This window comes from Diaporthe amygdali (genome assembly GCF_026229845.1).
Source record: "Diaporthe amygdali strain CAA958 chromosome Unknown NODE_1_length_4327563_cov_65_473760, whole genome shotgun sequence".
Lineage (NCBI taxonomy): Eukaryota > Fungi > Ascomycota > Sordariomycetes > Diaporthales > Diaporthaceae > Diaporthe > Diaporthe amygdali.
This window is the reverse complement of record NW_026517021.1, coordinates 237,506-261,841: the sequence shown is the minus strand read 5'-3', so window position 1 is coordinate 261,841 and position 24,336 is coordinate 237,506. Positions and strand designations below refer to the sequence as shown.

The 24,336-nt window shown below is 47.7% G+C and overlaps 9 protein-coding genes across 9 annotated transcripts; 5 read left to right on the top strand and 4 right to left on the bottom strand.

The window, feature by feature from the left end:
• Positions 1 to 385: 385 nt before the first annotated feature.
• J7T55_005643 (uncharacterized protein) lies at positions 386 to 1,408 on the bottom strand (the record flags this gene model as incomplete). The annotated part of the gene is made up of 1 exon (XM_053143577.1): positions 386 to 1,408. One exon carries the CDS (start codon positions 1,406 to 1,408, stop codon positions 386 to 388), a length of 1,023 nt encoding a protein of 340 aa, XP_053000414.1.
• A 2,377-nt stretch (positions 1,409 to 3,785) lies between these two features.
• J7T55_005642 (Cytochrome P450 52A13) lies at positions 3,786 to 4,408 on the top strand (the record flags this gene model as incomplete). Its single annotated transcript, XM_053143467.1, has 3 exons — positions 3,786 to 3,987; positions 4,081 to 4,289; positions 4,400 to 4,408. 3 exons carry the CDS (start codon positions 3,786 to 3,788, stop codon positions 4,406 to 4,408), a joined length of 420 nt encoding a protein of 139 aa, XP_053000413.1.
• A 451-nt stretch (positions 4,409 to 4,859) lies between these two features.
• On the bottom strand, positions 4,860 to 8,223 carry J7T55_005641 (FAD-linked oxidoreductase YvdP; the record flags this gene model as incomplete). Its single annotated transcript, XM_053143358.1, has 6 exons — positions 4,860 to 4,976; positions 5,074 to 5,903; positions 5,983 to 6,068; positions 6,312 to 6,511; positions 7,378 to 8,118; positions 8,182 to 8,223. 6 exons carry the CDS (start codon positions 8,221 to 8,223, stop codon positions 4,860 to 4,862), a joined length of 2,016 nt encoding a protein of 671 aa, XP_053000412.1.
• An 817-nt stretch (positions 8,224 to 9,040) lies between these two features.
• Positions 9,041 to 10,802, top strand: J7T55_005640 (uncharacterized protein; the record flags this gene model as incomplete). The annotated part of the gene is made up of 4 exons (XM_053143249.1): positions 9,041 to 9,484; positions 9,556 to 9,784; positions 9,840 to 10,699; positions 10,776 to 10,802. 4 exons carry the CDS (start codon positions 9,041 to 9,043, stop codon positions 10,800 to 10,802), a joined length of 1,560 nt encoding a protein of 519 aa, XP_053000411.1.
• A 1,308-nt stretch (positions 10,803 to 12,110) lies between these two features.
• On the top strand, positions 12,111 to 13,274 carry J7T55_005639 (Ceramide very long chain fatty acid hydroxylase SCS7; the record flags this gene model as incomplete). Its single annotated transcript, XM_053143140.1, has 3 exons — positions 12,111 to 12,603; positions 12,676 to 12,823; positions 12,881 to 13,274. 3 exons carry the CDS (start codon positions 12,111 to 12,113, stop codon positions 13,272 to 13,274), a joined length of 1,035 nt encoding a protein of 344 aa, XP_053000410.1.
• Positions 13,275 to 13,713: 439 nt separating this feature from the next.
• Positions 13,714 to 14,603, bottom strand: J7T55_005638 (uncharacterized protein; the record flags this gene model as incomplete). Its single annotated transcript, XM_053143032.1, has 3 exons — positions 13,714 to 13,973; positions 14,142 to 14,274; positions 14,346 to 14,603. 3 exons carry the CDS (start codon positions 14,601 to 14,603, stop codon positions 13,714 to 13,716), a joined length of 651 nt encoding a protein of 216 aa, XP_053000409.1.
• A 1,702-nt stretch (positions 14,604 to 16,305) lies between these two features.
• Positions 16,306 to 16,770, top strand: J7T55_005637 (uncharacterized protein; the record flags this gene model as incomplete). The annotated part of the gene is made up of 2 exons (XM_053142922.1): positions 16,306 to 16,647; positions 16,759 to 16,770. 2 exons carry the CDS (start codon positions 16,306 to 16,308, stop codon positions 16,768 to 16,770), a joined length of 354 nt encoding a protein of 117 aa, XP_053000408.1.
• Positions 16,771 to 19,627: 2,857 nt separating this feature from the next.
• On the top strand, positions 19,628 to 21,013 carry J7T55_005636 (uncharacterized protein; the record flags this gene model as incomplete). Its single annotated transcript, XM_053142812.1, has 3 exons — positions 19,628 to 19,983; positions 20,052 to 20,080; positions 20,133 to 21,013. The coding sequence occupies 3 exons, from the start codon at positions 19,628 to 19,630 to the stop codon at positions 21,011 to 21,013; spliced, it is 1,266 nt and encodes a 421-aa protein (XP_053000407.1).
• Positions 21,014 to 21,443: 430 nt separating this feature from the next.
• Positions 21,444 to 21,936, bottom strand: J7T55_005635 (uncharacterized protein; the record flags this gene model as incomplete). Its single annotated transcript, XM_053142702.1, has 2 exons — positions 21,444 to 21,487; positions 21,546 to 21,936. The coding sequence occupies 2 exons, from the start codon at positions 21,934 to 21,936 to the stop codon at positions 21,444 to 21,446; spliced, it is 435 nt and encodes a 144-aa protein (XP_053000406.1).
• Between the last annotated feature and the right edge of the window lie 2,400 nt (positions 21,937 to 24,336).

The window sequence follows — 24,336 nt, the reverse complement described above, 5'->3', positions numbered from 1 at the left end:
GACCTTGCAACAAATAGGTACTATGGATAGGCACCTACCAAAGGCATATAAACAGTGCGTCCCTATCAACTACATTGTCTATGGGTGTGTGCATGCATGTGTGTCTGGCTTACTGAGAGAAACTCTTTAAACTCTCATGTTATAGATTATTTATGGGGTAAAATCGTTCTCATTTTCAACTTATCAACTTCTTTCATTCCTACGTTGGATGAAGCGAAAGGTAGTTTTCTGAATTCAAAATATCTGGTAAACAGTACATATTTTGCACAAAAAATCAAGAGCCCTATGCCCCGTACATATACCTCATGTTATGGAGTTCCTGATGCCTACACCAATAAGCGTGGAAGAGTTTGCACTCTTACTTCACTGAAAGGCTTTAATTTCATTACCATCCCTGCACGATCTCTACAGTGTTCCACAACCCACCAAAAATATAACCAGTAAACCCATAAAATATGTCCAAGTCATTGATCGGCTTCCCCCTCCCACTCGCTCCTTGGAAATAAAACCTCATTCTGCCAACTAGCGCAGCCAACACTACCGCCATCTCAGTTCTCGCAAACCTTTCGCCAATACACTGCCTGCCGCCTCTCGAGAAGGTCATCATAACCCATGGATCAATAGCACCACCGGTCGAATTTAGCTTGCCATCGTTGTCCAGCCATCGTTCCGGGTGCCATTTAGCTGGATCAAACGAGGACCCGGACCAGAATGCACTATACTGGTTTGCCGCCGCAACTGGGATGTTGACGATAGATCCCCTCGGGATCTTCTGTCCTGCTACAACGGCATCTGCGCCGAGACAGACCCTTCCGATTGCATCAACGGAAGGATAGCAGCGAAGAGTCTCGTTGACCACTGCGGTTAGCAATGGAAGTCGTGCGGGATCAATCGGGTCTGCACGAAATCTTGAAGATGTTGGGCTCGGCAAGTTCGCTCGGATCTCTTGTCTCAACCTGTCCTGCAACTCTAGATTTTGTGAAAGTTCCATCACTGAACACGTCAGTGCATAGGCAGTAGTATCTTGACCTGCACCAAGGAATGTCATGGCATGGTCGATAAGCTGCTGCTCCGAGAGCAAAGTATCCTGCATAGCAACAGACAAGACGTCCTTGTCAACGAGCTTTTGACCTGTTTCGGCCATCGTAGCACGTTTCTCACGAATGACCCGTGAGAGATACGCTTTGATAGCTCCCGTGGAGACCCGGACATCCTCCAAAGTTGGAGTAGGGATGAAACGGAGAATGCTGGTTGGTATGATGTGGGCCAGTACTTGGGTGACTGGCGAAGGTTTAATGCCAAAGAGTCTGCGATACTGACGAACCAATTTGGCCTCGGGATTGGAGATAGAATCAAATTTGAAGCCAAACCCAGCCAAGCCAATGAGGTCTAGAGTTGCACGGCCCATCCAGTCTTGAATATCGACGACAGAATCTCGATCCCCGCAGCTGATATCTTGCTCTATACAGCCTAGCAACTCTATTGCTTTCCCCCAGAATGTTGGGTATAAATCTTGAATTTGCCTAAAGCCAAAGCTAGACTGTAGCAATTTTCGCTGTTCTTTGTGGTGTTGGCCCTCGAGAGTAATGAGTCCGTCACCGATGATCATTTTAAACAATGACGAGGATTTGGGTGGTTTGACCCAGCGATAGGCTTTTGCGTCGAGAATCTCTTTGAAAGCGGCTGGAGTTGTGACAAAAAAACATTCGACATTGAGAAAGCCGAAATAGCGTATAATACCGTTGTTTGGAACATTTGCCAGCCATGATAGAGGCTCAAGCCCTCGGACCTCCTTAAGAAAACGCTTATGAATTGGTTCTTGGGGAGCACTCGGTAAGCCTCTGGAAGGGCTAATTAAAGGATAGATAAAAAGGTGATTAATTATCGCGAGAGGCAAGGAGGTGAGAATCAGGACGAAGCCAAAAGTCTTAACGCAGTCTGTAATCCATCTTTCGTGAAGTGGACTATTGTAGGCAGCTGTTACGACAACAGCAAATGCTACTGTCGCGCAAAGAGAAAACATGACGCGCATCGAGAGGAGGTGTCATTGAATCTGTGATTTTGACTGACAAAAGAACTGTAACGTTGAGGCTGTTCTTCAATTAGTGTAAATCAGAAAACTTGTCGATAATTTGACAAGGATGGTGAAACCTGGTTTACACGCAAAGGAAACGTTCGTCATTGAAGGATCCGCGGACATTAAAATGATGACTCAGATGTTAACACGGCTGGTGCTCTAGTGGATGAGGTGATGGTGTTAGTGGAGGCTGATACTAGAAGGATTTCAATACACGTGTAATCCTTAGCACAGGGGAACCGGAGAGGGATGACCCCACCAGAGAGTATTCCGACACCAGCCAAGACTCTAAGAATGAGGATTACGTGAGAAACTTCTCAAGTTCATGGGTTCCAGATCCCTCGCAATGCAAAGTATATATACATCAATACCCACACACAAGGAAGTCTGAGGCAGCAGCGTACCATTAGGAATATGCATGAATATTCGTCACCATCACGTTCTGACTCGCGAAAGGAATGAACGAAGTTCTTGCTCCCCTTGCCAACACTTTCCACATGTGTGGGTACCGATAAGGGATGCCGTTGAAGGAATCCTAAGTGGAACAGGGGTTTGCGAAAGAGAACAGGCACACGTAATAGTGTGCCTCGGACTTCTGTGTCGGATTATTCTCTAAGATGAGGCGGAGATGTATTCCGTGTTTCGGGAGGAGAATCTGGTCACGCCAAAGTAGCTAGTTGTACCAGTTTCAAAGCTTGACATATCGGTGCATCCGTTTTGATACAGAGTGACAAAGCCAGAGCCCTAAACTTCCCAGAGTTCGCCAATTCTGAATGAACTCCCATGACTAACACAATAACTTCGACAAATCTATACACCCTCTCATCTTTGAAATGATCCCACGGACGAAATGTGGCTTACTACTTTGATAATAGTGGCTGCGTTTGTGTTTGCTCTCTGTGTGTCCATCAAACCACGCAGTGAAAGCCCTCAATATAGCCATGTCCCTCAACTGCGGCAAAAATGGTGGCTTTTCGGATTCGATGTCGCATATCAGTTCGCTTTCTGGGTCAACGAGAAAACTTCTTTGTGCAAGTCAGCAGCTTGGATCAGAGAAAATGGGAGAACATTTTCCGTCCGGATTGCTGGTCATACCAACATCTGGACCGCTGATGCTTTGAATGCAAGAGCCATCTTGACAGCCGACTCTCGGGCTTTCGAGCTAAGCCATGACAGACAGACTGCATTCTATCCCGTGGTCGGAAAAGGGATGATCGCTGCAAACGGGCCAGATTGGGCCTTCGGCAAAAAGATTATTCGTCGCTGTCTCACCAAAGATCAAGTGAGATATCTTCCAAGATATGAACGTCACGTTCAAAATTTCTTCAAGCTTTTACCCACCGATGGCTCCACTATCGACTTGCGGGAGTTCCTTCTGCTATTTACCATGGATGCTTCTACGGACATTTTATTGGGAGAATCGACGTCTTGGTTGACGAAAAGCACCTCCGACACGGTTCTAGCAATCAGTGATGCGCTGGACTATTGCAACCAGGTTATGAGACTGCGTGGGGATCTTGGTTTCTTAATTTACTTCCATTGGGACCGAAAATTCAATCGGTCCTGCAAACTTGTTCATGCATTCGTGGAACGGTACATCGAAAGGGGCGATGGCAATATTGCTGACCCCGAGATGGGCGAGAAACCTTCAAAATATAATCGACCTTGCTTCTTGGATGGACTCGTTTCCTCCACTGGTACCAAAAGAATGGTCCGAGACCACCTTCTCACAGCATTGATGGCAGGCCGTGACACGACGGCGGCGCTGATGGGCTTTACCCTTTGGAGTCTGGCAAGAGAGAAGAGAGTGCAACAAAGGCTGCGTGATGAAGTTGCAAAGCTTCAGGCGCCTATAGTCTCCTATGAAGATCTTCAACAAGCGACGTACCTTTGGTGGACAATAAAAGAAGGTGAGTGACAGAGCTTCATTGTTCCAAGGACGTGTCTCTTGAATGCCTCTTTATTTTTAATACTTATTCTTATCTTACTAATTAATACACTAGTCCTGCGCCTGTACCCCAGCATTCCTGCCAATGATAGAGTTGCAAAATACGATACACATCTGCCACGTGGTGGTGGTCTAGATGGTACTGAAGCTGCCTTTGTCCCTAAAGGTCGTGTCATCGACATTCACATCTTTGCTATCCAACGTGACAGGGAAGCTTGGGGGGAAGATGCGGAGACTTTCAAGCCTGAGAGATGGGAAGGTTTGGTAAGTCCTGTGGCTTTCATGCCTTTCGGGGCAGGGCCAAGGACTTGCCCAGGGCGTAAGTACTCTCTGATTTTCCAAGCTACATGAATTGCGCTGATCAAAGACAACAGAGGAGCTAGCAATGATGCAGACAGCATATTTGGTAGCCAGAATGCTGCAGAGCTATAGTTGGATAGAAAGTCGAGACGATGAGGAATTCTGCGAGGACATCGCTATTAGTTTGTCGTCAGATAGGGGTTTCCAGATAGCCCTGCACGCTTAAGTCATGCATTAGAATATAATATAGAAGTCAAGAGTATTGATTTAAAGAATATTAAAAAATTTCATCTCATCGAGAATCAGGGGATAACGGTATGGCATCGTTATATTTATCGTACAATTGTGTACTTCAATGATACATTCAAACTCTACAGAGCCTGTTATCCACTTGTGTCCATCCCTGATTACCTACACATGAGTGACACCAAAACACATCAATCGGGTCGACTTCCCTCTTGATTCTCTCCAACCTCTCGTATTGGTCGCCCCAGAAAGCGTGCTGAAAATCTGGCTCATATGGAAAAGCCTCATTCACATAACAGCCTGAATCAGGTGCAAGCTCTCGCAATGCTTGTGTCCGTTGTTCCAGCTGAGCAAGAATTTCTTGTTCCTGAGCCGCTTGTGCAGGCATCCATAGCTCTCCAAGAACTATCACAAGCATGTGAGCCCTCCGTAGTCATCTTGAATGAGGTTGTGGTTGCTTACCTAGGTGGACCACAGTGTGGTTTCTCCATGCAGGATGGACAGCGTTGCCACCTCCTCTCGGGCTTGCGTTCCACACACCAGGTCCAGCACCCAGGATGCCATTGAAACCAGAGGACCCGGCAGCAGTCTTCAAGGCTTGTTTCAGCTGTTCAAATGGCTGGCCAACCGCCTCCATATTGAGCAATCGGCTCGCACCCATAAAATTGGTCCCCACCGGAGTCTTGTCCACATTATCAAGCCACCAGGCAAAGTGACTGTCGTAATCTTTCAGTACGGGATACGCGTTGGTATAATTCAGAAGCTCTTCGAATTCAGCCCCGACGTCGGTTTTCCTCAAGATGTCAAGAACCTGAGACGCTGACTGATCAACACCAACAAGACTAAGGAGCAATGCCGGCCCACCTTGGAAGAAGGGTGAATCCTCTGGAAAAGCGTATATATAACCTGATATGCCAACGTTGGCAAGGACCGGAGTCACTTGAAATACCTTTGTGGTGGCTTCCCATAGCAAGTCATTAGTGGGTAACGGTATGGCCAAAGCCATTGATCCTATCCGTGGACTAGGAAAGGTACGTATCGTTGCTTTTGTGATGACACCAAACGTGCCTCCACCTCCACCGCGAACTGCCCAAAAAAGGTCGCTGTTCTGACACTCGTTCGCCGTTACTATATCTCCTTGGGGAGTCACAATCTCCAATTGGATGACATTATCCGCGGCGAGACCTTGCGTAGCAGAGAGGACAGAGTGGCCACCGCCTGTCAAGTAGCCTCCAATCGCAACATCTGGAGACGCACCACTGACAGCGGTGAGGTTTCTGTCGTGCAGTGCACTCAGAATATCTTTCATCAGCATTCCTCCTCCAACGGTGACTGCTGAAGTATCTAAGTCAAAATTACATTCCATCGGCTGGAAGTCTTCATGGAATTCCAACCCAATAAGGTGTCTGACCCAAATTGATAACGCCCCGAAGGCAGAAGACCTGAAGTTTGGAGTCAATGGCAGGTATTGTAGAGTAGGTCAGGAGACCTACCGTCCTAGATAGTCATGCCCACTGGCTTTGACAATAAGTCTGATTTCATGCTCCCGTGCAAAGTTCACTGCAGCTTTGACGTGCAATGGACTCGTCGTATTCACCACGTACGCTGGATACCCTGCGCCAGAACAAGAGAGCAGTGGGAACGGAAGACAAGTATCATTAGTCCAATTGTTGAAGTCGACGGAAATGGGATCGTTGGCATGGAATTCCGACCGGCTCCACCATTCTTGCACGCTCGTACATGCTTGTTCGTTGTATGACGACCAACTCGTATGACAGACTGAGCCAGGTGGCACAGGCTGGATCAGGCGACCAGAGACGGACGAATTCAAGGAGTCCCACACTGCCGTCGATGGCCAGAACGGAGACCCTGGCCAGTTCTTGCAATCCATCGGGGTGGCTGGACACTGTCCAGCCACAGCAAATGGAGAGGACGGACAGCTGAATGGTGAGAGCATAGAGAATGCTAATGAATGGGATTCCTATCAAATGAGCAGAATAGTGGTAGTTAGACAATGATATCAACGCCACAATGTCGCTATTAAGTAGCAAATACATCTGTCCTTGCTGTTCCTTCATGGGCAAGGATTCCGATTCTAAAAAGTGGTCGAACAGCGCCGAGCATTAGACTACGTATACAAATCTCCTAGGCAGGGGTTCAAATGGTAAGATTTTGGGTCTCACTGCAGGCTCACTGCAGGCCCGTTCGAGCGGCTCATTCCCTGACTCGGAACTAGTCTAGCATCTTGATCCTTCGTGTGCTGTCTCACCGATTGATTGTCTAACACCGCAAGCAATGACCAACACTCCACATCTAGCTTTTGCAATTGCAATCTATCACGACACGACCCGTATCGGTGACAGTTCTAGGCTCCTACAGAACAATGCTTCCAGCCCAACATTTCAGCCTTTCATTATGGTCAGCTAGTCTTCCACTGCATCCTCTTCGTCCTCCTCGTCGCTCCTCATATCTTTAGTAGTGCCCGAAGAAAACAACAGCTTATAGAAGCCTCTCAATATGAAAGTGAGCCAATACAAGTTTAACGCTTGAATCAATACCAGAAGACACCCAGAAAACAATGACGTATTTGCTAGAAGTGAATAGCCTCTTGATTCTAGCTCCGATGAAAATTGCCAGGTCAGATAGATGACGGGAATCATTAGGTAGTGCCTGGTGTAAAGCCACGTGAACAGAAAAGTCAACCAGGCGAGTCCAGTCAAACCCGAACGGACATAGCGGAGTAGTTTCGCGGCCTGTTTTTTTTGTGAGAAAGGGTTCGATCCTTAAGGATGACTTTTGGACTTACACCAAGAACGGCGTCACTGGCATCGTGCGTCACCAGTATCATGATGCCTAGATCGGTATACTTGCCCCCGTAGCTCAGACCTATGGCTACGAGGGTAATAACATGATGGAAGATCAACTGCAAGTAGTCCTCCCTGGGCTTTTCGAGCTGAAGCCCAACGACTAGAGCTTCTTGAACCCAGAATGCTGCTTGAATGAGATAAAAGCATTTGACGTTGCCGTTCAAGCTTCCAGTCTCGAGCTCAGAAATCAAATCGCGAGCATTCATTGACCAAGTATGGCGACTTAGCGCGATGAACAAGCCAAATGTCGTGGAAACACTGAAGTAGACAAAGCTGAACAATTGTTCTGCAAATCGCTCTGGCGACTTGGCACCAAAAACGCTTGCTACAGCCCTTGGCTTTTGAGTGATGATCTTCCTGACTAGGAGAATAAGAGCGGTGTAAAATGCCACAAAAAGAGCATCCCAGGGACCGGTATCATATCTCGAACCTCTTGGCGGGACATTCCGGAGAGAGATCTGCTCCCGTTTGTACGAGAGTAGAGTTATCCCCGCAGCGGCGTTGAAGGAATAGTCAAGCTGGATGCATAACAAGAAAACCACCAGTGTTTTTGAGACTGTACTTAACGAAGAGTACTCATGACGTTCAGCAAGTGAGGACCCTCTATTTCCTTTCTGTGTCCGGAATCTGCCATTCGCGTCCTTTGCAGGCGCTGAAACCTGCGCCGTGGAACGCAATGGCTACTCATAATGACATCGATTAGTTTGTTCTGTTTTTGAGCTTGAGGACATTTCAATACTCACAGCGAGATGTGCCGTCTCCGTGGTAGTGCTCCTCTTAGACATGCCGATTGAATGATTCTCAATTACGGTCTGTGTATACTTGAAGTTTTCAAACGAGTTAATCTGAAGGTATTGCAGTCAACGAGACACAGGATAAACAACAGAATGAGATGCGTTCAGAATGTAGCACTATAATTGTACTGGGCTGATTAGCTCAGTTAGGCGTTCATATAATTGACTCGGATCTGATAATACGGTCCGAGGTACGGCAACTTGAGGAGCCTGATCTAGCCTGATCCCCTTTAGTTGTTCATTGAGAGGATGCTGACACTCCACTAGGGCTCACCGATACTTGTCCACGTAGGGAACCTCGAGTTTATCGGGAGGATGCTGCTACCCCTCTAGGAGTCCCCGGTACGTGATTGATGGACCCACGAGCTTAGGTATCGGGAGGATGCTGACGCGTGTTTGGAAACTCACAAGGGGGTCTAGGCGGCAGCGATACACTATGTACCTGTACCTACTCAAAGGTACAGAATTCCAGAACACGTCAAGTGCAAGCCCTTTCACCAATCATTATGGGTAGTAGGAATTGATTACATCGTATAGTGTTCGCCTGCATCCTCGCCCCCCACCCCCACAGCTGAATGTGGACACGGGGTAGAATCCTTCGGAGTCTGTAGTCCGTGGAAGCGGCTAAGGTGGTGTTAGCTTGTATTTTCCACAAGGACGCAATTGCAATATCACATCGAGTGAGATCAAACCATAGCAGCGTTTACTTCCTGCAAATTTCTGTTGCGCATACACTCGTGAAGTGCGTCCTATCAGTCTTCCGCTGCCTGATATCATTCCTCATCTGATCTTCCCGGCCTCTGCGATTATGGTATTTCTTCATTGGATTCAGCGATGTACACCGGGAGTGTCTACCCTGGCGATTATCTTCCTCCTCGGAGGTTTCAATTCGAGGTTCTTCACAGGAGACCGACAAGAGATGACCAATGACACGCGTCTTGGGAGAGATCGCATCACCTTCTCAGAGGGCTTTTTCATTCTCTACACAGTCTTCCTTCACATTGTCATCACAACTGTCCCTCTTCGTATTTTCCGTGGGGCACGACTAGCTACACATGAGATACAAGCGGCACTCAAAGCATCTCAACTAGAGTCGGATCAGCCTGAAAGTCTTCAGAATAGCAGCCATCAGTCAATTCCTTCAGAGCTGATCCACGTCTCCATAATTCCTTCCTACAAGGAATCAATCGAAACTTTGCAAGACACGCTGAGAGTCCTCGCAAGCCATCGAATGGCAAGAAATACTTATGACGTAAGATGGCAACGGGCCCCGCCCGGCTTTTCATCCTTGGAAAGTTTGTGATGGTTGTTGACCCAAGACAGATATTTCTTGCCATGGAAGAAAGAGACCCACAGGCTGTTGGAGTCGCTGAAGCACTAGTCTCCAAGTATGGCGCTTCCTTTTTGGACATTCAATATTCCGTGCACCCCTCAGATATACCTGATGAAAGTCAAGGCAAGAGTGCAAATGTCGCATGGGCTGCTAAGGCTGTCGAGAAGAAGTACTTGGGCCGGCCGATCTTCCAAGACGTTCTTGTCACAGCCATGGACAGTAAGTAATAATCCCACATGGAGGGATACTGATTCCGATGCTAACCGAAGTCAAGGTGACACCCATCTCCTTGAGACATATTACTCGCTGATCCAAAAGCGCCATTTGACGTTGCGACAACAGTCAGACCTGGCACCAGTGACATTATATACTGTACCTATTGTCTTTGACAGAAACGCACATTTGGTGCCTAGACTTGTCCGCGCGACTGACTTGGGTTGGTCCTGTGCTGGCCTAGCATGCTACAAGCGGCCCGGCGACTATGATGGCATTGTCTTTCCCACGTCGGTCTACACGTTGCCGCTCAGCCTCGTGTCCTCAATTGGCGGCTGGGATACTGGACCAGGCGCTATTGGTGAAGACATGCACATGATGCTCAAGTGCTATTTTGCAACAAAGGGCAACCTCAACATTGAATCCATTGCAAGTCCTGCAAGCATGTCCAATGTCACAAGCGGCTCCACAGGCTTGATCGGTTGGCTTCGCAACCACAAAGCTCGCTATTCCCAAGGTCTTCGCCATATGTGGGGATGCCTGGATGCAGGCTACGCTCTACAGAAGTTCTGTCAAATGGGTTTGCCGTCTCTCTATGGTAATGCCGTCTATAAATTGGACAAGAAGAATGCCAAAATCGGAACTAATCTAGGCGTTGGAAAAGTAGAGGTGCGTGGCGGCAGAGTTCGTTCTGTGTGGCTCAGAAATGCTGTGCTCTCCCTACGTCTCTTCGAAGCTCACTTGTTCCCTTTGCATTTCTTATGCATCCTCGTCGCCTCAAACTCATACTCCGAACAGCTGAGCTCTTCGAATGCTAGTCCAATCCTTGAGATCGTTCTCAAGCTTACTGGATACGCGCGGACTGCCAACTTTGTTCTGATGGCTATCTGCCTTTCTACTGCATATGCGAGTTTTCACAAGGTGTGCGTCGAGACGAGACAATGGGAAATGCGCAAGGCGGGTTTGCATGACTTCACTTTCGATTCCTCAAAACTAGAGCGTTGGAGCCTGGGTAGCATTCTAGATATTCTGAGCCTCACTCTTGCAAGCGCATTGTTTGGGACTCTGCCATTGCTTCAGGCAGTATTGTCACATTTTTGGAGTGATAGATTAGTGTATCGGGTGAGTGGAAAGCCTACAAAGAGCCACAGGAGTTAGAAGATAGCTTTTACGAGTGACCCGAACGAGCGATGAAGTATTCAAATTTCAGCCTAGATGACGACTGTTCAAGCGCAAGCTACTGTTGAGCCATTCATGTCTAGATAGTTTACTTGACACAGTCTAGAAGGTCACGAATTGTTGAACCTCAGAGACTTGAAATGCTGTTTGAAATTTTGAAGACGGGCTTTTGTATGCACCTTCGGCTTCTACTCATTCGTGGTGTAATACATCATCTCGTCCTCATGTCTTCAAGGCAAGGTAAACTGTTTCTTTACTCGAACGACGGAAATAGACGGACAGTAAAATAACCGAAGCTAATCAAGCCGCATTAACAATGATACACACTGCTTCAAAAGCTCCTTGAGGGGTTACGTGCAGGTGAACAGGACACATAAACATGAAACCCATCCCCAAATGTGTCATGCTTTCAAGGGTTTCGTACAAATTCTCTAACCTCACCTGCTAGTCCATCATGTCGGAGTCTGAGACTGATTTCAAAAGTGAAAATCAATAACATTAGCCTAGTACAATCCCCGACATTCATGCCTTTGTATCTATAATCTTACATAATCCTCAATTCTTTTCGTCCACATTATTAGAATCTGACGTAGATTTAGAGATTGATGATGTTAATATTCGCTTACTGCAATCTCAGCTATCTAAGGTTTCATACCGGCCATCTCACATAAGCTGCATCCTAGTAGCCCGCATTGTCAGCATCTTGAACAGTCTTGGAAGGTCCACAAAATGCTCGGACTCGACCTCGGGTTACAATGAGCATCTTTTACCAGGGTCGGTTTATCCACTCACCTAGAAGCTGAATCAAACCCCCACCTTCTATCCACTCTACACCACAGGGCCCTTGATTGCTGTCAAAATCCAATGGTCTCCAAGAGCAGGCCAAGACCCTATGAATCCTATGTATCCAGTACAAATTCCGGGGTCTATGATGTGTCGCGTCAGGATTCCACCTTCTCGTCTGAGGATCGATCCTTCGGTGAGCATGGCCGTTGCGGTCAGACCCATGGAGCTCTAGGGTCTACTCATGCGGCAAATAACTCATCAGAATCAAGTAACAACTTTACGTCTATCGAAGTCACTCATTCTGATGAGTTACAAAAACTCCCTGATCGAATTCCATTGAGATAATTCAGCTTGGCAAATGGAAGAAATGCCGTCTCAACCTTTGTCTGTATTCCCCTCTGACGATGTCGCTTTGCACAAAACATCTGAGTCTTGTTACGTCACCAAGAATGGCCGACTTTACGATGTCACAGGCTTTCTCACTTCGCACCCTGGGGGAAGTGACATGATCCTGGAATACGGCGGCAAAGATATCGCCGAGATCTTCCACGATGAAGGCTCGCATGCCCACTCTGAGGCAGCCTCCGAGCTCCTAGAAGCCTGCCTGATCGGCTCCGTCGACACTGCCAGGACTGGCAAGGAAAAATCCACTTCTGCTAGCTCTTCGAATAATTCTACGTACGCTTCAACTGGTCTTGCATCTGCAGAGGATTTGTGGAAAGATACGAACGCAAAGATGGACTATGAGCAACACAGGTTCCTGGATCTTGACAAACCGCTCCTGTCCCAGATGCTGTTTGGGAACTTCAGCAAGGCCTTCTATCTCGAACAAATTCACAGACCTCGTCATTACAAGGGTGGTAAGTCGGCTCCACTGTATGGCAACTTTCTCGAGCCATTGAGCTTGACACCTTGGTATGTGATACCGTTAGTTTGGCTTCCTGCGGTCACGTATGGAACCATCATCTCTAGAGACGGGCTTGATAGCTGGAATGCAGTGGCTGTGCATTGGGCTTTTGGTCTGTTCATGTGGACCTTGATTGAGTACACGCTTCACAGATTCCTGTTTCATCTTGACAAGTAAGTACCAGACTGTGTATGAGTGCTTCGTCCGAATTGATACTAATGCGCATTTAGATTCCTTCCCGATAACAACATTGCTCTCACGTTACACTTTCTTCTGCATGGTATACATCACTATCTTCCAATGGACAAACTCAGGCTTGTCATGCCGCCTTCACTTTTTGCACTTCTTGCAACACCGTTTTGGAAGCTTGCACACTACGCTTTTTCTCATAATTGGTATGCTGGAACGGCAGTCTTCTGTGGATGTATATTTGGCTACGTCTGCTACGACCTCACGCACTATTTCCTCCATCACCACAAAGTTCCCTCTGTCTTTCAGAGTACCAAAACCTATCATTTACAGCATCACTTTATGGACTACCAGAACGGCTTTGGAGTAACGAGTCGATTTTGGGATGTGGTGTTTGGGAGTAAGCTTCCGGATGGACCATCCAAGAGTCAGTAAATTTGAGTTGGCTACATGCCATAGCCAGGGACAGTTGCTTGCATTCATAATTCGGATTAGGTTACGAAAATACATGTATATGTGGACACATACAGTAATCACAATGTGGTAGAAGCAATCCAAAAGAGATGAGACATTATAGTTGTTTTCAGGGTTCAACTGAATTTGAAGCACATGAGAACCAGTCTTTCTGATGTTTGATCGTATACCCTAGACACCTGGCAGTCAAAGTCTTGATCACACGGATCCCCCAATGAATTCTCTCACAAAAACAAGGGTATTAAATGATCATGTCCGCTAAGATGTGCTTAAATCAGATGTAAGGCCTCTTTCCGACTGAAAGTCCCTCTGTAAAGTTAATGCGTGAATCTCGCAAAACGAAGGGCCGGAATATGAAAGCGAAAATCAAAAGTGCGCTAAAATCTTCAAAATGCCAAATTCAAATCTTTATGTGCGAAGGCTGACGTACAGCCTCTGGATAGCTCGGAGGATCCACAGAGATCGCAGAAGGCTCAACCTCCTCAAGCCCAGTGGACTGCTTGTAATTTGGGAGAGGTTCAACAGCTTCTCCTTGCTCTAGGTCCTGCCTTTGATCTGGATGTGTTTGCACAGGCGTCTTGTTTCGGAGTCGTAGAGGCCCAGCAGCAACAGCCGCAACAGGCGGAACAGCCCGTGATGCACATGACACAATGGAATATCCTAGATCATATTATATTAGCTACTTCAGCTGCGACATCAGTGAGCAGCGTGAAACATTGACATACCAAAAGACTAATACCAGCATGGCAGCGCGATCTTGATCATCCCGCCATGGTGTAGGATAGCTTGGATCTTTATTCAACTCTGCCATCATGAAGAACAACCAACCGGGAATACCAATGCCAATAGTGAGCAAGTCGAAGAATATGGTGCCATGACCGAGAGGCTTTGGCCCAAATCGGTACCGCGGGACGAGCCGGGCAAGCGTCTCCCACACAGCGACTGCAAGAGACACAGATGCCTGTGCCAGTATCCTCACATCAGTCTTGTTCTGGACACGCTTTCGAACAGAAATATGCAAACAATGCTTACCATACCGAAAGCAAGGCCGCTCTGGCTCGCAGCATCTTTTCTCGTAACGTACGGATCGTCAGCATCTTCCGGTCTGCGGATTGCTCCCTGCCATCTTCGTATGTAGTGAGTCAAATAGGCGATGATGGCTACGGCGAAAATGGCCAAGGGAATGCGAAGAACAATGAGCTGCCAGAAATACGGGTCTTGTCGTCTGCGGCGCGGCTTGGATGAAATGACCATGTTCTCTTCCGTTGACGGGATTGCGTTTCCGCCCATGATGGAGGCTCGATCAGACGCGTCTGAGAGGACTAAACAAAAAACGGCGGGTGTTGCGTGCGAAATACCTCGAGTTCGTTGGCTTTTCGAACCGGCGCGCCGGTTCTGGTAAGTAATCGCAAAGAAGGAAATATGGGTCTTGAAGTGGAATATTGAGGCTCTGCAGATGATTAGATAGGGAGGGCTCCGCCTGCGTCTCGAATAACCTGGACTGCCTCATTACGAAGCTCTTGCACACCCACCTTGCTCACGCCTTGGCACGAGGGGCACGAAGGATCGCACCATGTTGTCCCTCAGCCACACACAGTCAATATTCTGCCTAGCCAACAAATCATATTGCCGATTTGGTCATAGCTTACCGTTTAAATGCAACATCAGGGACCAATGTGCGCGCGGGCCACGAATCACACAAATCTAGGGCATCGAATGAAACTTTGCATCGTAGGTGTCAAGCTAGCCAAGACTCACATGCAGCCGAGCATCAACCATGGAAACCCAAAGACGGACACATAATGGTCCGAGTTCGTAACTCAGTTATAAGAAGAAAGAAGAGGGTATAGATATGATCTCCGTGATAACTCTGCAATGCCGGATTCATTGCAGGCTGGACGGCTGTTGTGAAAACACCAAAACATCGAGGGTAAGACTTTATGCCATCACAAAGGCTTGAATACCCACTAATCCAACACACATTTCGGCCTCATTCATCCGTGTGGAAGTCGGGATGGGCTGTGCTCAACTCATGCGGGTGTTCAAAATTGAGTCGAAGGGAAGGAAAGTCATGGAAGTAACAATGCTGTTATAGTTCTGTCTGCTGGACGTTTTTTTTAGAGTCACTAGAGTTCGCTCCATTGCTCAATGGCAAGAAAGATGGTCACCAACACACTGCAAGTTGCTGCCAATCGGTCTAAATTGCCAAGTGAGCTGACCGTTTCGTCAGCCACCAATGACGCGCTTCAAGGAACATACTTCATGAGTGGCAGACTACTATGAGCTTTTTCGATCGTGAGGTGGCAAGAGCAATGCTTTTTGGTCGGCCGCGATTGATTTTGACTCTGACCGTAAACAGTTTAGGGCGGCGTTTGGAAAACCTGAGTTCTTAGGAAGATCGTGTGGAAGTGTCGATGGGCTAGTGTGCATCTTACCTGCAAATGTACTAATATGAATCAACGGAGCAATTCTGGAGCATCGCTTCCCAAGATTGGGTAAGCAAGCAAACCTGAATCATCCATCGTGAATTAGAAGTCGTCTGAATCAGCCTTGGAATCATGAAGACGGTAGCAATACACATTTTGATCCTGATAAATATGTTCCGATCTGATATGGTTGCACGATCTTATTCACCTTTTTCTCTGACGTCTTGCGTGTTCAGAATTACCAGACGATGAGGCGGACCCCGTATGTCATTGCCTTGAAAGCCTTATAATGAGATTTCGGAAAGTGCGAAGGACCCACACTGCCACCCTTTGCACGGGAAGACATAGCTTGTGAGAATTGTTCTCGGAACAGGTGTCTTCCTCATTCACATTCTACTTTCAAACTCCAGATTTGACGCAGTAAAGTTCCTGCTGAATACTTAAGAGCCGCTTTTCTTTCTATTTTCTTCTTCCCAGACCCAGAACAGCATTGATTGGCAAGCCGTAAACTTCGATTTTCATTTCCAGGATTAGGATAGACGGAACTCGAGAAAACAAGGCTAACCATGTCTTTGCCTGTCCCAGGACTCAAACCTTTTGAGCAGCAAATCCTTGACCATCGTGACTTTCCGCCCACCATCAATCCCGATTTCAGAGATGGGACGGACACTTATGTTGGCACAGCGTGCCAGCACTCTCCTTTATTTGACGATGACACACCTCCGCAACCTGAATCGATCGATCCATTTATCCGGCGTCAAGATGTCCAAGACTGCCGGGACCTCTGGATCCCGGATGGACTCCGGCCGTTGCCTAGGAACCACTCCATTTACGGGTATTGGACTGTCCGTGGATTTCGACATATTGCCCAACACGCTGTCAAGATTTTGCAGTACAAGACGTTCATGGTCAGTGTCCGCGTTGGATCAATGTCGGGCAATTTGAAGATCATGTGCGTCGCCTGCTGCCTCCATTGTCCACTTTTCTAACAGAAACTTGCTGACGACAATGACTCCCAGCCTCTCAACTGACGACATCTTAAAGTTTCTCAACAGGTGTCTAGACTCGTTCCAAGAAGACAGAATGCCATGCTGTACCGGATACTTGATCAGCAACAATAAACCGATTCAGTTACTAATAGACCCAGTCACCTTCACTTATTTGACATACTCGATTCACGATCTCTTACACGCTGAAGGCACTCCCGCACCCACTCTGCCGCGCTTGGAGAAACAGGAACTATTAAAAGCTAGGATTAATCGCGATCAAGGACATATCCGCAGAGATGTTGGAGAGGTCCACAGATATTTTGGACACCGGCGCTGGGACCACTAGTATGCATCTCAGGTGGGACTTGCCAAGCAACGTTTTCAGTTTCTTGAACGGCTGTTCGACGCGATGGATGGTTTAGAACGGTTGTGTGCAGAACTCTCAAGAATGGGAAATCCACAGTTACACGAGCGTTCCGAAAGAGCACAGTCGGGTGGAATGGACTTGCAGCCGGCGGATCAGCATCATGTGTGACGGCATGCGTCCAACACCCCTGGGAATTACACGGAAACACGGAATATTTGAAGAAGGCGATGGTGCGCTGCAAACGGACATGGACGACAGAGAAATCCGATCTCTGGACAGAATGAGACCCCTCGGAGAGAGTGCTTGGCAATGAAGAACGCGGCAGGCTTCGTGTCTTCTGCATTGAGACACTTTACATGCTTAGTGGCTACATGGTATTGGAACACGCTAAGTACGTCCAAATTGTGATAGAAAATGGTATTTCTCTACTGCTCAGACAGATCAAAACGGAAAATTCGGCACTGTGAGAAACAACGTATAAAAGAAACAGCTGATACTGTCATCTTCATCACCGTCGCGGTCATCATCGTAGTCTCTCTACTTCTGCAGATCCTGCTCTTGGCCCGTCATTTGTTGGTGGCTGCTATCATGCTTGTTTTTGGTAATTGACAATGATGTGTGTTGATGACAGTGTTCTTGCGCCGTTGCTATGTTTGGTACCCTGTCAGGGGAATGACGGCGACAGTCACCAGACGAGAAAGGTGAAACCCGATCTTCTATGCCTTTTGTACAAGAGATTTCAGTCGTGGAATCCTTACTGTTTTCTCTTTTTTATCCGCTTTGAGGATCGGGGCAAACCAGAAGGAAACATTCCAATGTCAGCTTTCGAATCTTCGGCCTGAGCTGTGATTTCGCATTATTTGAGAACGTTGGTCACAGCGAGGCTTTTTCGAGAGCTGAGTGTGACTGAAGACTATGGGTGAGTATCAATCTACTTGTGTAATTGGCTGTCTTTCGTACTCTGCGTCAAATAAAGGCAAGCATTCATTATTAGAATTATCGTCTTTCAGAGCTAAACAGCTGCTACCCGGTGCTCATTCTGGCTGTGAAGCTATAGATATTGTTGGTGTGTGAGGAGGAAACTTAGGTCCCGGTCCATGCCGTGTTTAACACTCTTGGTGGTCATTGACGAATCATTTGGCAGTAGAGAAATACTTGAATTATATTCTTGTGTCACAAGCCAGCTCGCACAAATGATTGCTTCAATGAGATGCGACTCAGCGTTATGTGACTCGCGCCTGTGAGTAACACGATTGTAGTGACCTTATTGTGGACACCTACAAAGCGTCAGGTTTTGAGGAAAACCCAGAAGCAAGCCTTTCGACACAATGATCTGAGCACGAAAGTCATTCCAGTCTGAAGTTCGTTATGAAGACATACGAAATCCGTCGAAACACGATTTGGCTCAACAGGAGCGTGTTATGTCGATGGAGTTGATCAGCTCCATGGGGAGTGGTGGACTCATAAAAGGAGGATAAGTGATAATTACGACCATGAAGGAAACTTTTAGACCTTTTGAGTTTGCGCCATTCGTCTTCATGCAATTGGGGACATGACGGTACTGCGACAGAGAAAAGGGTGTAGAAGTCAATGTGCTTCCGGGAGCAGATGCTGCAAGAGACCTCTAGCTGTGTTGTCAGCGTACTGATTCCTCGACGATGGTCTGCAATTACCATACAACATGAACAAACCTTGAACCTAGTCATTTTTGAGACCAACACTGTGACGGGCTACTTCAGGACACTTACATCCAACTGTGCGTGGACTGCGTATGTCATATCTTCATCCCGACGAAAACCTGTCACAGAGCGATCCATGCTTTTAGGCGTCTCTCTCTTCACCGTAAATCGATGTGAATGTTGACCTGAGCTTACAAGTCCGAGTTCTGCGTATGGCCAGCCATATACAAGGAGGCTATGTGAGCTATAAAATGTTTATAATGTATGAGAAGAATGCTAAAAGTCTCTTTCATGATGTGTCCCTTGTGAATTTAGCTCGCTTCTGAGTCTGACGGGCTTGCCAACATTAAATGATGTGGAATGGCGAGCTCGAAGTGTCGAGATTTGGCCTCATCACCGACATATGGCCTGACAACGGGCCTCAAAAAGCATTCCCCAGCACAAATCCATAGATGTCTCAATGCGAATGGAAAACATGGATCGAGTGATGAAGTTAATTCTGCGCGTCAGAGAGGTTGAAGATGCGAGTGCGCTCCGGGAACGACTTGCCCCTACGAGGTACACATCATATGTAAAATCGTAGTGACAGAGCCTTGTCATGACGAGACCTCGAGCTAGTCATTGCGAAAATAGAGACTACTAACACAAAGCTCCACGAGACCTTCATGGAGATGTGTGATTCAGTAGGGAATTGTCAGGTATTTAAACGCCGGTCCTCTGTCCCTTCTCTTCCTCTGCTTGACTCTCAAAGACCAAAAGCCAACAGTCGACCAGCATAACTACAATTACAGGGAGGAATTCACCTTGATCAAAGAAACTAATCGACATTGAGATCAGCCACGAAAATTTCATCATGTCTCGGTATATCCGGACCTTATCGCTGTATGACCAGGGCACGATCGACCGCCCCGACTTCCCCCCTTCTACCCATGACCCCTGGGAGAAAGACATGAATTGTAGTACAATTGAGCCGGCCTGTCAGATCGTGGGCAATATTAGTATCCAAGGACTCCACAGTCGTCATGAGAAGCTTATCCCGCGTATTCGCCGTCGCGACTTAGAAGCTTTTACGAATACTTGGCTCAAGACCAACTTCTTGCGTGGCCACTGGAGGTTTACTAATTGGCCAGAAGTGGGGTCAAAGGCTGCCATGATCTTGCAATACAAGACTTTCAGAATTGGCGTTTTCGGTGGAGCTGGCCCTGTCACGTTCGTGCCCTCTCTCTCCCTCTCTTCTATTTCCCATTACCCCAGAGCGACCCATGTGTGTTAACCAGAGCCACGAATCAGAATTTCAACAGCCGACGTCAATAATATCCTCACGTCATGTCTGAATTTGACTGACCGTGCATGTGAAGAGATGCCGTCGTGCACAGGCACCTTGCTGTACGGAAATCAAAACGTACAATGGATGCTTGCCCCAGTTGAGCGGACGGGTATATATGGACTTGATGAAACAATCAAGAGATTCAGGAGCATGTCAGCTAAGGCGACAGAAATGGGGCGCAAAGCGAAGCAGGACTCAATTGCAGCCGAGATGAGTCGTCGCCCTCGCATTGTCAGCAGCAAAAACTTCCCACGCTTTTTGAAGAAGCATGGTATCAGTTCTCAGCGGCTTCAGAAAGCCAGAGGTCAGAAACGCGTGCCCTCTGAGCTTTACGACCCCTTTCTCGACGAGGAGCTTGAGCAGCTGTTCAACCTGGTCGGGGCCAATGATGCCGAGCCGGATCCGCTGCCGTTGAGAGCCGACGAACGATCAATGCTGTTATTTGATGTTCTCAAGGGGACAATGGATATTATCGATCAGCGAGAGGCATGGGAGCAAGCTGAGCAGCTCAAGGAGCTGGGACGTCAGCTGACGCCCCAGTTCGATACGTCTCTCAATGTCGCTGCGAATCTGTCTTCGCACCCCAGCTTTATCGCCCGCCAGCCTAGGAGCGTGGAGAACAACCAGCAGGAAATCCAGCAATTTTGGGGTGGCAACTTCCACGCCGCTGCCAATGACCCGAGAATGTTCTCATCACGCCCCGTAGGCCCTGGACTGCCGAACCCAGTCAACGTGCAACAGGAAGTATTGATAAGAACAACGGACAATGTTCTGAATGCACTACAAGCAGGAACCTTTCCTGATGGCAATGAGTACAGCCCGACAGGAGCAGGCCCCTCGCAGCAGCTCGGTTTCCGACCGCGTCAGTACGACCAGGGTTACAGTGGGGAAGGGCCTTCCAACTCGAGATAGGAATGGCTGATAGTGGTAAATTAGTACGAGATATTTCATGGAAGCCGGATTGCTCAAGAATCTTGGTCAGACGGCGAGCGATTGGGACAAGGCTTCGGACAACTTCTTTTCATTTCCTTTCTCATGGAGGCCTGATCACCATCAATTTTTGGATAAGTTATTGAGGAATTACAGGCTTTGGTATTCGTGTTCTTTTATCTAGCCTCTTCGTGGAATTCAGGCGAATAGATTGCGAGAGTTGCTGATCATGCTTCTCGTTGTCCTTCAACCCAATCCACCACAGAATGAGCCTCAACATCTTTCATTCTCAAACTTTGAAATAATTGGATGGTGGTGAGAACATTTGAACCGAAACAAACTAGTTCAGAAATTTTTCGGACGTTCTTCCAGGAACGATTGCCGCGAGCAGTGTAATGCCATATCACCATCATCAACCGACCCAGCCGCAGGTGTTCTTGAACCATGCTGCAGACTCTACAGACAAGGTGGGTCAGCGATCAGGGCGCTTAATCTGAGAGTGGAGACAACGCACGCTTCTTAGACTCTTTCCTAGGCCATGGGCACTTTTTGTCAACGCAAGGAAAGTAGTGCCAGTCAACCCAGCTCCCGACTCGGATCCAATTTGGCATGTCGCAGAAGTCTTTCACATTTAGTTTAAGGATCGGAAGGTTCTTGACGACGTTGGCTTTTTCGATCATGCATTGTTTCTGCGAGAAAGGAAGACGGTCAGCATTCGCAAAGGGTGATGGTAGTTGAGGAGGGGCTTTGTTGGGGATGGGGTCGCTTGCGTAGCAATCAGGGAGGCCGTCAAGATTCTCGCCAATGATAGAATGGTCTGGTAGTCTCCTGGCTTCGAGGCGGTCCTTCACTGTCATTGCAGCCGTTGTGGCCAGCAGGCAGATGAAGGAGGGTATCAGCTTCATTTTGCAAGTAGGAGTAGCTTAGTGAGTTCCGTAGGCTACTCGGTTGTGGTGAAGTTAGAATTCGCCTGACGTTATCGAAGTACGGTAGGGAAATTTGAGAGAGACTGGAGTGTATGCTGATTCTCTTCACATCGCTGCATCGAACTTATTTTGAAGATTTGGGTAGCCCATAATAATTTTGAGACATCGGGTGCGGAGCGATTCCAACAGTGTGAAGGATTGACCACGGATCAAGCTGTAGCACGTCGCTATTGATGTCAAGCGTAACGCTAAGAAGAGACCATCTCGTGAATAGGAGCTAGGTGCCACATACTTGACCAGCGTAGTCGCTGGATAGGCTGGCTAGAAAGATTGATATCCTTCGGCCCTGGTCCGTTTGTCGCCAGAGAACCTTGATGATTTTGCGACCATGCCCGAATCAAAGGAACTCTCGCCTGTCCCACCAAAGATGCTCAGCCCGAGCTCCAGCTCAGCGAACTTATGTGAATCCATTTCATGTGGTATCGCCGCTGATCTCGATGGAATTCGGTTTTGCGTGTGGTGTGGTTAGCATATAGATGGTGAACATGCGGACCTAAAAGTAGAACTCAGAAGCCTCCACTAGTCAGTGAAGCGACGCTCTCAGGAACAAAATCGGATCTGTCTGTTTGGCATGCGAGATCAGTCAGGTAGCATGCTTGGGTTCATCGTGCAGAAGTGTAGGCTCCTCTTGCACCCCAATCACGTCTCTCTAGCTGAATATCAAATTGAGATCCTGTGAGCATGCCCAAATTATCCGAGCTTGGTTGACAAATTTCAGTTGGATGACTTGAATGTGTGGTGTCGTGAAGCCTCAGTGAAATTGCTGGATCATTCGGGGTGCCTGTGCGCTATTAATCAGGACATCTGTTGATGTTTGTTGCAATTGTCCTAGGTGCTGAATGCGGCCTAGATTTGGAGCCGGAATGAATGCCAAGGAAGTGAATTCTTGCTCTGATAGTTTCGTGATGGCTTTTCCTAAATCGATCAAGATGACCATCAGTCTTATGCCGAGACGACGCGAGCCGGATCCGTGGCGTTTGCCTTTTCATTTCCAGCCTCTGTGATGACTGGTCGGCGGAAGTGTCAAAAGATTTCCGACTTTTCCCATCGATCAGCCATCAAAAGCCTTGCTGTCCAAAGCTTATCGACATCCCAAGACTTCCTCATTTCCAAGTCGGACGTGAGTTATATTTCCAGGGCAAAGCAAACTGGCTTGCGAGCTCGTCATCAGCCGATCCTGATGCATACGATCTATAGGCGGACCAATTGCCCTTTGTTCTGGCTTGTCAATCGCCTAAGTGGAAGAATTGACTGCCGAACATACGGCCGGTGTGATTCAATCAGGCTACGTGCCAGGTGATCAGAGAGGCGTCGATCGAAGTAACAATGTCGAGACGCTAGAAGATTGCGAACTGCCAAAGGCTTTTCTTGGCCGAGATGTCTTGGTATCGGCAACCGAATTTAGGATCGATGTTGCTGCCCCGGTTTGAATTCCATGGAGATGATTTCTGGCCGATGGAAACATGCCGAGACCGTGTGGCGACTTTAAAGGAGCAAGGTAGAGCAGAAGGACCCGGTCTCGAGATAGGGAGCACAGTATGAGTAAGTCCAGTCGTACAATGAAGCTCGGTTGAGCGCCAAGCACTCGATTGCGAAAATGTGGGAAGCGGAGTCCCTTTTATCACAGGGTTGAAGTGGTAATCAAGTGACATGACGATGCGAGTCGCAGTGTGCTGCGAATGTGTCATGAGCTCATGCAGGCTCTTCAAGTGTAGCAATGTTGACCAGAAAACTTTGCGTGCCTTTCATGCAATGGTGCATAACTGATCCATGGATATCCGAATGGCTAGTGAATCGAGAGCGATGAGGTGTAGGATGCTGTGCTCACGTAGTGGATTGTTTTGTCCAAGTGTTGCGTCCCTTTGGCAAGGGAGATTAGTTATGCCGAACACGAGTTTTTGAGTGAAGCTTTCACAGCTTCTCAGGTATCCCAAGATTTGTCACCGGGAGGAGAGAAGCCTCAGACTGTTCCGTTGAGGAGATTCGGTTCCGAGGTGTCGAGACTTTCAGACAGCGTCGAATTAGACGCAGCGCGCTCACAATCTACAGGGCTGATGTAGATCAGGTAGCTTGCCGACCATGAAAAAAGCCTAAGTGAATTACTCTTGAGCGAGAATCCGTTAGACTTTGATTTTAGAGGAAGTGAGGGGATACGCTCGAATGAGTTGCTATTGCCGAGTGTCCAACCATCATAGTGTTGTGAACAGTCTTTCGAAAGTAGGAATTGGACTGTGAGCGTCTCCAGAGTGCCTGAAGAGTAAAGCATGCCACAGGGCAATGGCACCTGGGGTGAAAATAACCGACCAGGGTGATGTCCGT